The 14,185-nt window shown below is 37.0% G+C and overlaps 1 protein-coding gene across 6 annotated transcripts in view; it reads right to left on the bottom strand.

Annotated features, from left to right (window-relative positions):
* VMP1 (vacuole membrane protein 1) overlaps positions 1–14,185 on the bottom strand; it is a 128,643-nt gene that overhangs the window by 60,906 nt on the left and 53,552 nt on the right. For all 6 annotated transcript variants that reach the window (XR_009491511.1, XM_059877873.1, XM_005219886.5 and 3 more), the window contains one exon: positions 6,508–6,639. Coding sequence is in view for 5 of the 6 variants with exons in the window: in XM_059877873.1 (XP_059733856.1) it covers positions 6,508–6,639 (132 nt within the window). In the remaining variant the exon portion in view is untranslated. The remainder of the gene's footprint in view (positions 1–6,507; positions 6,640–14,185) is intronic.

The following is a 14,185-nucleotide window of genomic DNA, read 5'->3' as shown; positions in this document are numbered from 1 at the left end:
ATCTGACAAACTTATTTGTGACTCATGAATTAAAACATTAGTACTCTCAGCCAAGTTAAAATGTGGCAACTGGCAACAACCCACCCCAACTATTCTTCACCCGCAAAATAAATAAAAGTTGGGACTCCCTCCTGGCTCAGTGCTAAAGATTCCGCCTGCCAATGTAGGAGACACGGGTTTGATCCCTGATCTGGGAAGATCCCACACGCTGCAGGGCAGCTAAGCCCATGCACCACAAGTACTGAGCCTGTGTTCAAGAGCCCAGGAGCCACAACTACTGAAGCCCTTGTACCCTAGAGCCTGTGCTCAGCAACAAGAGAGGCCACGGGTATGAGAAGCTTTTTACCACAACCCGAGAGTAGACCCCACTTTACACAACAAGAGAAAAACCTGCGAAGCAATGCAGACCCAGCACAGCCACAAATAAACAAACAAATAAGCATTTTTTAAAAAGTGAAAAGCCTCATAAAACCTCTTATCTTAACCTGGGGAGAAGTATGTAGGGACAGATATACCTATACACTGAAATCTATAGTAAAAGTCAAAAAATGGATGGATACTGTTTAAAAAGACATTAAAGACAATAAAGAAAAGAAAAATCCAATGTAGCAAGAAAAAAATTTTTTAATCAGTTCTTCATTTCTTGTTGCCTTAACCTGTATGAAAATGTTGCTATATTGGCTTACAGTAAACAAAGCACTAATCTCAAAGTCAGAAAACTGGTTTGAGTATTGGCTCTGAGATTCCTGAGTGTTTCCTATTCAAATTGGGTAAAAAATCTTCTGCATCATGGTTGTCTTGAGGCACTTCATTCAAGTGCCTTATAGATAGATTCTCATGAAATTAATCAAAAGAAAATTGATAGGGAAAATGACAAAATTGTTAGGGATGAGTTACTTTTATTAAACTATTTTACTTATTATTTCTAGTTTATATATGTTAACTATATATGGGATGTTAACTGTAGTTAACTAGATGTTAACTGTAATTTGGGATATAAATTTTAAATAAAATGTTCATGAAGAGTATATAATTTCTGATGCTGTTCAGTCGCTAAGTTGTGTCTGACTCTTTGTGACCCCATGGACTGCATGATGCCAGGCTCCTCTGTCCTCCCTTATCTCTGGGAGCTTGCTCAAATTTCTCACTAAAGAACATGAAACAGAGGTATATATTTTGTTTACTTGATTTTTTAATACAAGCAAGTATGAAATTAAGGAGTTTACCCTAAAATAGTGATGGTAATTATTGGCTTTATAGGACAAAAACAGTTAAACCTCATAAGCATCAGAAGTGTTGTGTACAATTTAAAACAAAGAATTAGAGAAGATCTATTCTAAAAGTAATCAAAATAATTATGGTCGTAATCGATGAAGGAAAAAGATTACTATGCTAATGGTAGATAAAGATTTAGAGTCTTCAAGATGCAAAAGTCTTTAAGAGCTCAAATTACATGAATAAGATGAAGCATGATTTACTTCATCAAATTCTAGAAGACGTGAGTTTTTGGAAGTTGACAAATTTATAGAATGCATTATTTACAACCCAAGTATCAAAAAAATGTGAAGAATGAAATGCCTCATCCAGCTAAGGCTCTACTCAAGGCAGGGAGTTGCTATGTAGGGATCCATGAAAGGTATCACATAGAGTGAGACAAGGAACTCATTCTTTTTGGAAATAGCAATTCCATTTGTACACAATTAAAACTCACAAGAATTTTGAGCCAATATGAAAAAAAATTGAGCCAATGTGGGCCTCAATAAGCTTTCACTGGCTAATTCTAAGACAAAGCTTTACAGTTTCTCACATGAGTATATCCTCCTGCCACAGGAGAGACAACTTTTTAATATCCGACAGGCTCATCACTTCCCTCTTTCTAGGAACCATGTCTAAATTCCTTTTCTACAATTGCTCACATTGCATGATGTCAAGATCAATTATCACCTCATTCTCCCTCCTAGAGAAATTCGAGTTGTACAGTAAGCTTTTTATGTCAAGATGACCACATAAGACCTTTGCCCCTGGGGGAGATTAAAGACAACTGCAAATTCTTTGCTTACGCCTCGAATGGACAGGCGGGTCTAATTTCCCTTTCTCAATCTGCGCTGGCTTTAGTGATCTACTTTGCGCCAACACGGTGGCAAAGCGACTAGGATTCCCAAGGTTATGTCACAGGAAAATGTGCATCTTTCAGAACACTTGCCAGAACTCAGGTGCCATGACATGAGGAAATCCAAGAAGCCCCATGAAGAATAACTTGAGGTCCTAAACCAAAAGTCCCACTGAACTCCAAACCAACAGCCAGAATCAACTTACCAGTTATATACGTAAACCATCCTGGAAGTAGATACTTCAACTGACAGTCAAGCTATTTTGCCCAAATTCCACAGCTGTGAGCAATATAAGCTATTCTTGTTTCAAATCACTAAATATTGGGGTGGTTTATATACTCAGCAATAGATAACTGGAACACCTTTTATCTCAATAATAACCCCAAACAGAAACACTGAGCTCTGTCTTTGATGAAACTAGCATTAATTAATTAAGACAGGGGCAGATGGAAAGAAAATATTGTATCTGAGAGCCTGCAGTGAAAGACACGGAAAAGAAGCAAAGTGATTTGTATCAATACTACAGAACTGCACAATGGATCATCATCAGAACTGCAGAAGAAATGAGGACAGGGCTGAAAGCAAGGAGACAGTATAAATAGTACTTTGCACTATGAGACGACTTCCTGCCCCAGTCCTAAAGAACACATCAACCATGGTCTCTAAACAAAGAAAACCAAGGGTTCTGGACTCAGGACATTTGTGCAGGCACTGTCAGACTTACCACAAAGCAGGTTAAGTGAAAGTCTACTCAGTAAATGAGGATCTTTAACCTGCCTTCCACAGCTTAGCTTTAGAATGTCAAGGGCAAGGTTTATAATCCCTAAGCAAGAAAACAGAAGACCCATCACTAGAAAAATTGAACTATCCCAAAGGAAAGATGGATAGGAACAGATACACAGAGGTTCCAATAAACCAGGTGGCCGGCCACTCCTGTACCTTGCCTCAACATACAAAGTTCCCATTCAGCTTTATGTGCTTTATTTTTATATATAATATAAATAGAAAAAGAAGGATCACCAGGCTTTGGGGAAAGCTTCCAACAGGAAACAGAACAGACAAAGGGGAAAAAAAATGCCCAGAGTACTGAAAACTTGAAGAAACTAAATATCTTCAAAAAGATAAGCCATTTTGGGGGAAGTATAATACAAACTGCTTTTTCAAAATAAATACATGACAGTGGGAAAACATTTTAATATTAAATTATAGAAGAAGAGTTGAAGAAATTGGATACAAAGTCAAATGAGATAAATATTAGGAGGAAAATTATAAAGAAAAATAAAAAAGATATGATATAGATACGATTATCAAAATAATAAATTCCAGATAGTAAGACTAGAGACCAAACATGGCAAATTGACACACACAAAAATACAAGAAAGTTTTCCAAAACTAGAGGACACTAAGTTGACAAGTTTCCTGAGTGCCCAGCAGAATAAATTTTAAAAAGACCATATCTCAGACTTCCCTAGAGGCCTGGTGGTTGGAGTATGCAGGACAACGCAGGGGATATGGGTTCGATCCCTGGTCTGGGAAGATTCCACATGCCTCGGGGCAACTAAAGCCCATGCACCACAGCAACTGAGCCCGAGCTGCAACTACTGAAGCCTGCATGCCCTACGGCCTGTGCTCTGCAACGAGAAGCCTGTGCTCTGCAACGAGAAGCCTGTGCAAAACTAGAGAGTAGCCCCTGCTCACTGCAACTAGAGAAAGCCCGTGTACAACAATGAACACCCAACACAGCCAAAAAATAAAAGAACAATAAAACTCGAGTTCTGATTTAAAAAAAAAAAAAGACCCCTATCTCAGATAATGAATTTAATAGCTTCTAGAGAAAAAAACCAAAACAACCAAAAAGACTAACCACAGAGAGGGCACAGCATGGCATTGGGCTTCCCTGGTAGATCAGGCGGTAAAGAATTCTCCTGCAATGCAGGAGACCCAGGTTTGATCCCTGGGTCGGGAAGATCCCCTGGAGACGGAAATGGCAACCCACTCCAGTATTCTTGTCTGGGAAATCCCACAGACAGAGGAGCCTGGTACAGACTGTGAGGTCCCAAAAGAGCTGGACAAGACTTAGCAACTAAACAGCAAAGTCAAGAAAGGGGAAGATAAGGGATCTAAATCAGGAGAAAAATAATAGTGCAGAGGGTTTTTTAAATAAAAAAAAAAAAAACACCACCAAATACAGACTGGAGTAGGAGCATGCAGGAATCCAGAGTGATGACCCCAAGAAAAAAACAGAATTGATAAATTAATTTATGTCACCAAGTGGAAAGTGATGCTGGAAGAGTTTCAAAAAACTGGTAGAGAGAAGAGACTGAAGAAACTATACAAGTGAAAAAATGATTTGACTTCAACTTGCTGATTTTATACAGATAAAAGGTTTTGATATGTTAAATGACATGTAATAATTAGTGTCACAAAGGACAGAGGTATCAGTTACCACAAATGGGGATACTCAACCATCTATGGACATTGTTTCAGTAAATGGAATTTACTAGCGGTGCTGCCATTCTGAGTTCTGGTTTCAGCCTTACTTCTAAGCATGTAAAATTAGGGAAGTTAACCATTTCTACAACCAGTGTATTCTTTTGGAAAACTTCTGTTAGCCTTTGCCCTGCTTCATTTTGTACTCCAAGGCCAAACTTGCCTGTTACTCCAGGATCTCTTGGCTTTCTACTTTGGCATTCCAGTCCCCTATGATGAAAAGGACCTTTTTTTTTAGTGTTAGTTCTAGAAGGTCTTGTAGGTCTTCATAGAACTGTTCTGCTTCTTCAGCATTAGCGGTTGGGGCATAGACTTGGATTACTGTGATGTTGAATGGTTTGCCTTGGAAACGAACTGAATCATTCTGTCGTTTTTGAGACTACATCCAACTACTGCATTTTGGACTCTTGTTGACTATGAGGGCTCCATTTCTTCTAAGGGATTCTTGCCCACAGCAGTAGATAAAATGGTCATCTGAATTAAATTTGCCCATTCCCACCCATTTTAGTTTACTGATTCCTAAAATGTCAATGCTCACTCTTATCATCTCCTGCTTAACCACATCCAGTTTACCTTGATTCATGGACCTAACATTCCAGCTTCCTATGAAATACTGTTCTTTAAATCACTGGACTTTACTTTCACCACCAGACATATCCACAACTAGAGAAGGGGGTGACAGAGGATGAGATGGTTGGGTGGCATCACTGATTCAATGGATGCGAGGTCTGTGCAAACTCAGGGAGACAGTGAAGGACAGGGAAGCCTGGTATGCTGCAATTCATGATATCACAAAGAGTTGGACACAATTTAGTGACTGAACAACAACAACAAAGATCTGCAGTTTTCTACAAAATCAGCTAAGAAGTTTTGCCTCATCAGCTATATTCACCTGACCTCTCAGTAACTGACTACCGCTTCTTCAAGTATTTCAACAACATCTGCAGGAAAACGCTTCCACAACCAGCAGGAGGCAGGAAATGCTTTCCAGGAGTTCGCTGAATCCCAAAGCATGGACTTTTATGCTACAGGAATAAACAAACTTCTCTCTCATTGGCAAAAATGTGTTGATTGTAATGGCTCCTATTTTGAATAATAATGATGCGTCTGAGCCTAGTTATAACGATTCAAAATTCAAGGTCCAAAATCACGATTACATCCGCACCAACCTAGTAACACTAAGATACAGGTTGATATATATATCAAAAAACTATATATAGTTTTTGCTCAGGTGTCAAAGGCCTCAGCCTTTTCCCCCCACAACAGTGGGTAAGTTTATCTTAATTCTCCCTTCTTAACTGGGGAACTAAGTTTCCTCTAAACATGGTAAACTATTATTTTTCAAACAAGTAATTAGACAGTTCTACTATTTTGGGCTCACAAGTGGTCCACCTATTTATCCCCCTTATTTATTCAGTGGTCTGCTCAGTAAGACTTATAAACACATAACGGACACATAATGTTTCAGCTCTTTAACCTCACTGGCTACATGAATTTATCCTGGTTTAGTCTGAGTTGTCTTGTTGACTCTTTCTCTGTTTCTCTAAGATCATGATTATAATCATTTTTTCTGGCTGTGGTGGGTCTTCATTGCAGCACCGGGCTTTTCCTAGTTGCAGTGCACAGGCTTAGCGGCCCTCCTCAGCGTGTGAGATCTCAGCTCCCCTACCAGGGACTGAACCTGCGTCCCTTGCCTTTTAAGGCAGAGTCTTAATCACTGGACCACCAGGCAAGTCTCTATAATTATTTTTTATGATTCAGCTTTTCTAAATATTTTACACTAAACCTTGTATGATCTTTTTTTTTTACACTGGCAGTTTTCTTATTTGGAGAAACTATTAAAAATTTTACCTTAATCATAACCTGTTTAAGGGATAACTAGCTATTTCCCCCCCACTGATCTTACTTGTGCAGTCTCTGCATGTTCCAGCATTTCTTCAAATTCCTGATACTCTTCATCATCTGGTTCAGCACCTGAGAGGCGAGCTGCCCTGGCCATGAAATATGGAGGTAGCTCTCCAATTGCTGTACCGATACCCTACATAAAAAAAACAAAACATTTACATGAGATTTTCTCAACACAGTGATGCGAAGCAGATTAAATCTTTAAATTTCAATATCACCAAAAGCATGTTAAGATGTATATATTAGGAAGGAAAAGACATGCTACATGATCAGGAGGACATGAGTTTGAATCCTGACCTTAATACGGATCTACACAATGCCTGGCCAGATAGCATACACTGAATTCTCAGGCAATCCTGGGTACACTGCAGATTGTAAATTAATGTTAGTCAGTTCTCCAGCATCTCTACTTATATCCTCTGCTCTTATTTTTACATCTCTTTTCATTTTATTAATTCTAGAAATAGCTCACAGTTTTCTAGACTTTTGAAGTATAGCTGATTTGTAAATTTAGTTTCAAGTGTATAACACAGTGATTCAAAATTTTTATAGATTATATTATATTTAAAGTTATTATAAAGTTATTATTATTTGACTCTTTCATTACCCCTATAGTCCTAGGCCTCCCCCTCATTACTCTTATAGTCCTATTTCCTAGCTTATTATTCCCCACATCAAACAGACTAATAAACAACCGCCTCATCTCCTTCAACAATGAAAACTTCAACTTGTATCAAAACATATAATGGGAACCCACAACACCAAAGGACAAACATGGACACTAATACCAATGTCCTTAATCCTATTCACTGGATCAACCAATCTACTGGGCCTACTGCCTCACTCATTTACACCAACCACACAACTATCAATAAACCTGGGCACAGCCATCCCCCTACGGCCTATTTTTCTTGTAGCTTATTTATTTTATACACAATAGTTTGTACCTCTTAATCCCCTATGGCTATCTTGCTCCCTCCTTCCCCTCTTCCCTCTCCTCACTGGCAACCTCTAGTTTTATCTGAAATTGTTTTGTTATAACCCCTTATTTTTAAAAATTTATACATAAATATATATTCATACACAGTTATTTTTGTCAATCTTCCTACCTTTTTCAAATGATTTGCTAATGAGCACTCGCTAGTATAGCTCTTAGATATGTATTTTCTAGGAAATCTTCTTGTATTTAGGATGTTACTTTAATCCCAGTAACAAATTTTTTTGTGTGTGCAGAGTTAACAAACTGTGGTCAGGAAGCCCCCTGAAATCTCAACATTAGGATGGATAAATTTTCACCACAGGAAAAATGTTGATTTCCTCAGGACATTGAGTGACTCATGTTTCAGTCACTTTGTGGATTCTTGTTTTTGAAGAGAATTTTTTTTTTCAATCATCTTAGGATATAAGGATGAAAACAAAGGTAAGCAAACGTAAAAGAATCAGGAACTTGGTTTGAACTTAAATGGCTTAAATACAGGTTAGATAATAATGCAAGAGACCTATAGTACCCAGGAAAATTCTTAACTTTGAGCTACCCTTCTCTGCCCTGAATCATAGTGAATGAAAAAGCTTCGGTAGTTTTCAGAAGCAACTTTAGGTCTTTTTGTTTGCTCTGTCCTATGGCTCTGCCTGCTAATGCCCTGATAAGAATCCTCAAGGAACATTACCAAATTCAAGCATCCCGTGATCACAGTGCTATACTCCAGTGTGTAAAATCAACCATCTCCAAGTGTAACTGCATTATCTACATGTGAGCCAAGAGTTAGCAAGAGAATATACTGAAGTGCCAAAAGAATAAGACTAGTTAAATATCTAGTTAAAGAACAGAGAAAGGGGAGAGACATACACAGAGAAAGGTCCTGGGAGAAAGCATAAATCATATTCTTTGAAACAAGAAAAGTTAACTTTGCCTCCTCTCGAGGATATTAGAGAATTAATTATTTTAAAAACTGGTAAATAAAGAGAAACAGTCAATTATTTATCCTGTCTTATCTATATGGAAGATAACTCAGGGTAACCAAATTGATGATAAGGAGAAGTTTCTCTTTACAAAAGTATTCCAGTCATTAACCAAAGAAAAAATGATGCAATTGGAATGCCCCCATTTTATAAACCCCAGTAAAATAATGGACTTATATAATAATGGTGTTAATATAAACAGATAGACAGCCAGACATTATTGCACTATGTACAGAATACACTAGACCATAAAGTATATTCTTGTAAAAAAATAATTTTCCCCCAAGCTTCTCAATCCAGCAATCAATTCACAGGAAAGAGAGAAATATATTTAAATAACACCAACTGGAATACAAACAGTAAAATTCAGACCATGGAAAACTATACTTGACAAACAATCCAGTTTCATCAACCAATCCAAAGATATTGAAAAGAAAATGAAATAAATAATAAAAAAAATTGAACTGTAATTGGGTAACAGATTTAAAGAGGCTATTTGTAAATTCTCTTAGGTGTGACAATGTTTTTTAAGTCCTAAGGTTGATATTTACAGATAAAATATGCTATGTTACCTGGGGTATGCTTCAAGATAATTGTGAGTTGAGTGAGGAAGGGTCTAGATAAAACAGTATTAGCCACAAGTGAAAGCTGACTAGTGAAAGCTGGGTAGCCATTAGTGAAAGCTGGGTAATAGTATATTGAATTAATTATATAACTTCCTGTACTTAAATTTTTTTTATGACAAAAAGTAAGAAGAAAAGTTAATTGCAACATTTTATTCAAAACATGAACTTCTCCTCTTCTCAAATGTTCAACAGTTCTGAAAACAATCATATCATTCAAACTCACAACAAATTTTCTTAAAGTTAAAAGGAAGTAATAATGAACTGAAATGAAATCAAGACCTACAAACTATTCTATACTTAGTTGATCATTTTCATTGTTACATTTTAATAATTCTGTTCATGTTTTCCCATATTAGCAAGGAGATGGTGATCAGGAGCTAGTATTCTACTTTTTATGCATGTAAGTAAAAAGGAAATATAGTCTTCCAGACAGGTCCCCTCAAGACACATTATATTCTAAACACAGAAGTTGGATACTGAAGTCCCATAATTTCATGATTCTTACAAAACAATGTTATAATTCTTGCGAAGTCAACATAAAAAAAAACAAAACTAAATAAACTGTGGAACACTATAAACTGTCAGCCTAAGTTTAATTAAGGGGAAGAAATGACTGGCTTCCTTATTGCAAAAGAAAGACAAGTGGTATTTAGTCAAGCAATAATTCAGAAAATCTTCTAAAAATTGTTGACTATATATCAATTTATTATCTTGAAGTTCCTGTTTCTTGAATTGGAGGAGAGTTTAATGTGCACAAAATATGCAAAACCAAGAGAGAAACACAATAACTTCCCAGAGTGTCAATTTTATGAAAAGATTTTTAGGAGGAGAAAAGTCCTGAATTTTTATACTTTCAAAAATTTTGTCAAGTGGAATCACAAGTAAATTACAAGCATCTTGCTTTTCTGTGTTAGGAATTATAAGTTTAATGCTAAAAATCCAGGAGTAGAAAATTTTATATATGCTGACTACTCAGAAGTTATAGTAGTTTGGTATTATCAGTATGTTAATAATCTTAAAAAACAAAGTCTTTTTTCCGTTAAATATTCTAACTACTACAAACATGAAACAGAGGTTAAAAGCCAAAGTTTGGAGGGTAACTTGGAACCACTGAGAAATTTAAGGTTTTTAGAGCAATGTTTAAAAAAATTATACCAATTCTAGTAAAATTATCAGATTGTTTTACAAACAAAAAGAGAAAATGTGCTTCCAGTTTCCCTTGAGGTCAGTTTTAAAATGAGTTCAGGAAGGAATGAAGTTCTGATATATGCTCCAACACAGAGGAAACTTGAAAACATTACGCTAAGTGATGTAAGCCAGACATGGACAGATACTGTGTGATTTCATTTATATGGGGTATAAAGAATAGGCAATTTCACAGAGGCAGAAAGTTCAAAATTACCAGGGGCTGGGGAGAGTAGGGAACGAGGAGTTATTGTTTAATGGGTGCAGAGTTTCTGTTTGGGGATGACAAAAAAATTCTGGAAGTAGATATTGATGATGGTTACACAACACTGTGAGTGTACTTAATGCCAATAAATTGTGTACATAACCTGTTATGTATATTTTACCACAATAGGAAAAAAAAACCAAAACCATGAATTAACTAATAAATTAGTTTACACCTCCTCACTTTATACCTTATTATCTTAAAGGAGTAAAGTGAGATAACAGGCCAGTGGTATGACTGAGAGACTGAGCATATCTTTACATATTCATTGAAACATTGCTGCTTCATGGAAATTTCCCCTGAATCACAGACTAGGAAAATATCTTTGTATTATGCAATAGATTTCTCCCTCATAGCACTTATCACAATTAGTTTAAATACTTATATAATTTTCCCACAATACATATATATACATTTTCCCATAACTATTTCCCTTATTAGAATATAAAGCTCCATGTTAAGTTTCACTCACTGTGAATTTCCAATACTTGGAAGCTTAATAACTATTAATGGAATTTGAAATAATAAATGAAAAGAAAATTTATGAAGCATTGCACAGAATGGGTGAATTTAACTCAGATGACCATTATATCTACTACTGGGGGCAAGAATCCCTTAGAAGAAATGGAATAGCTATCATAGTCAATAAAAGAGTCCAAAATGCAGTACTTGGATGCAATCTCAAAGATGACAGAATGATCTCTGTTTGTTTCCAAGGCAAACCATTCAATATCACAGTAATCCAAGTCTATGCCCTGACCAGTAACGCTGAAGAAGCTGAAGCTGAATGGTTCTATGAAGACCTACAAGACTTTCTAGAACTAACACCCCAAAAAGATGTCCTTTTCATTATAGGGGACTGGAATGCAAAAGTAGAAAGTCAAGAAATACGTGGAGTAACAGGCAAATTTGGCCAAGGAGTACAGAATGAAGCAGGGCAAAGGCTAATAGAGTTTTGCCAAAAGAATGCACTGGTCCTAGCAAACACCCTCTTCCAAAAACACAAGAGAAGACTCTACACATGGACATCACCAGATGGTGAATACTGAAATCAGTTTGACTAATTATATTCTTTGCAGCCAAAGATGGAGATGCTCTATACAATCAGCAAAAACAAGACCGGGAGCTGACTATGGCTCAGATCATGAACTCCTTATTGCCAAATTCAGACTTAAATTGAAGAAAGTATGGAAAGCCACTAGACCATTCAGGTATGACCTAAATCAGATCCTTTATGATTATACAGGCGAAGTGACAAATAGATTCAAGGGATTAGATCTGATAGACTGAGTGCTTGAAGAACTACAGAGAGAGGTTTGATCAAGGAGGCAGTGATCAAGATCATCCCCAAGAAAAAAAATGCAAAAAAGCAAAATGGTTGTCTGAGGAGGCCTTACAAATAGCTGTGAAAAGAAGAGAAGGAAAGGCAAAGGAGTAAAGGAAAGATATACCCATTTGAATGCAGAGTTCCAAAGAACAGCAAGGAAAAAAAGCCTTCCTCAGTGATCAATGCCAAAAAAACAGAGGAAAACAATAGAATGGGAAAGACTAGAGATCTCTTCAAGAAAATTAGAGATACCAAGGGAACATTTCATGCAAAGATGGGCACAATAAAGGACAGAAACGGTATGGACCTAACAGAAGTAGAAGATATTAAGAAGAGGTGACAAAAATACACAGAAGAACTATACAGAAAAGATCTTCACAACCCAGATAATCACGATGGTGTGATCACTGACCTAGACTCAGTCATCCTGGAATGTGAAGTCAAGTGGGTCTTAGGAAGCATCACTATGAACAAAGCTAATGGAGGTGATGGAACTCCAGTTAAGCTATTTCAAATCCTAAAAGTTGATGCTGTGAAAAGTGTTGCACTGAATATGCCAGCAAATTTGGAAAACTCAGCAGTGGCCACAGGACTGGTAAAGGTCAGTTTTCATTCCAATCCCAGAGAAAGGCAATGCCAAAGAATGCTCAAACTACCACACAACTGCACTCATCTCACACGCTAGTAAAGTAATGTTCAAAATTCTCCAAGCCAGGCTTCAACAGTACGTGAACTGTGAACTTCCAAATGTTCAAGCTTGATTTAGAAAAGGCAGAGGAACCAGAGATCCAATTGCCAACATCAGTTGGATCATCAGAAAAGCAAGAGAGTTGCAGAAAACTACTTCTGCTTTATTGACTATGCCAAAGCCTTTGACCATGTGGATCACAATAAACTGTGGAAAATTCTTAGAGAGACAAGAATACCAGACCACCTGACCTGCTTCCTGAGAAATCTGTACGCAGGTCAAGAAGCAACAGTTAGAACTGGACATGGAACAACAGACTGGTTCCAAATCGGGAAAGGAGTTCGTCAAGGCTGTATACATACTGTCACCCTGCTTATTGAACTCATATGCAGAGTACATCATGCAAAATGCTGGACTGGATGAAGCACAATCTGGAATCAAAGAAACATCAATAACCTCAGATATGCAGATGACACCACCCTTATGGCAGAAAGCAAAGAAGAACTAAAGAGCCTCTTGATGAAAGTGAAAGAGGAAAGTGAAAAAGTTGGCTTAAAACTCAACATTCAGAAAAAGAAGATCATGGCATCTGGTCCCATCACTTCAAGGGAAATAGATGGGGAAAGAATGGAAACTGTGACAGACTTTATTTTGGGGGCTCCAAAATCACTGCAGATGGTGACTGCAGCCATGAAATTAAAAGATGCTTGCTCCTTGGAAGGAAAGTTATGACCAACTTAGACAGCATATTAAAAAGCAGAGACATTGCTTTGCCAACAAAGATTCGTCTAGTCAAAGCTATGGTTTTTCCAGTAGTCATGTATGGATGTGAGAGCTGGACTATAAAGAAAGCAAGAGCCAAAGAATTGATGCTTTTGAACTGTGGTGTTGGAGAAGACTCTTGCAAGTTCCTTGGACTACAAGGAGATCCAACCATTCCATCCTAAAGGAAATCAGTCCTGAATATTTTTTGGAAGGACTGATGCTGAAGCTGAAACTCCAATCCTTTGTCCACCTGATGCAAAGAAAAGACCCTGATGTTCAGGAAGATTGAAGGTGGGAGGAGAAGGGGATGACAGAGAATGAGATGGTTGGATGGCATCACCAAATCAATGGACATGCGTTTGAGCAAGCTCCGGGAGTTGATGATGGACAGGGATCGTAAAGAATCGGACACAACTGAGCAACTGAACTGAACTGAACACTAGTGATACAGACAAATTGTGAAGTATCAGAAAGATACAAACTGAAAAAAGGTAACCCACTGATCAGCAACACCAAACAATTCATTTTAATGGGCTCCAAAGACCTATATGAACAGACTTAAACTGAGGTTAACACTGATTTTTATAACTGGAAGTACATATTTCAAGGATTTTACTGATTTACTATATTTATAATGAGACAAAAAATATAGATGTGAACACAAATGAGATCAATTTTATGAAAGGATAAAATATAAAAAATATTTCCAGTATTTTTCTTCACCCAAATGGAAACTGTTACCCCATTAAGCATTAACTTCTCATTCCCCACAATGCTGGTAATCTCAAATCTACTTAAAAAAAAAAAAAACAAACTACCGCTTCACGGAGCTTATTTTTAAATTAACTAATTATTAATAGGTAT

The sequence above is a fragment of the Bos taurus genome, chromosome 19 (genome assembly GCF_002263795.3).
Source record: "Bos taurus isolate L1 Dominette 01449 registration number 42190680 breed Hereford chromosome 19, ARS-UCD2.0, whole genome shotgun sequence".
Taxonomy (NCBI): Eukaryota; Metazoa; Chordata; class Mammalia; order Artiodactyla; family Bovidae; genus Bos; species Bos taurus.
The sequence above is the reverse complement of the archived record's forward strand: the minus strand, read 5'-3'. Positions and strand labels throughout refer to the sequence as shown.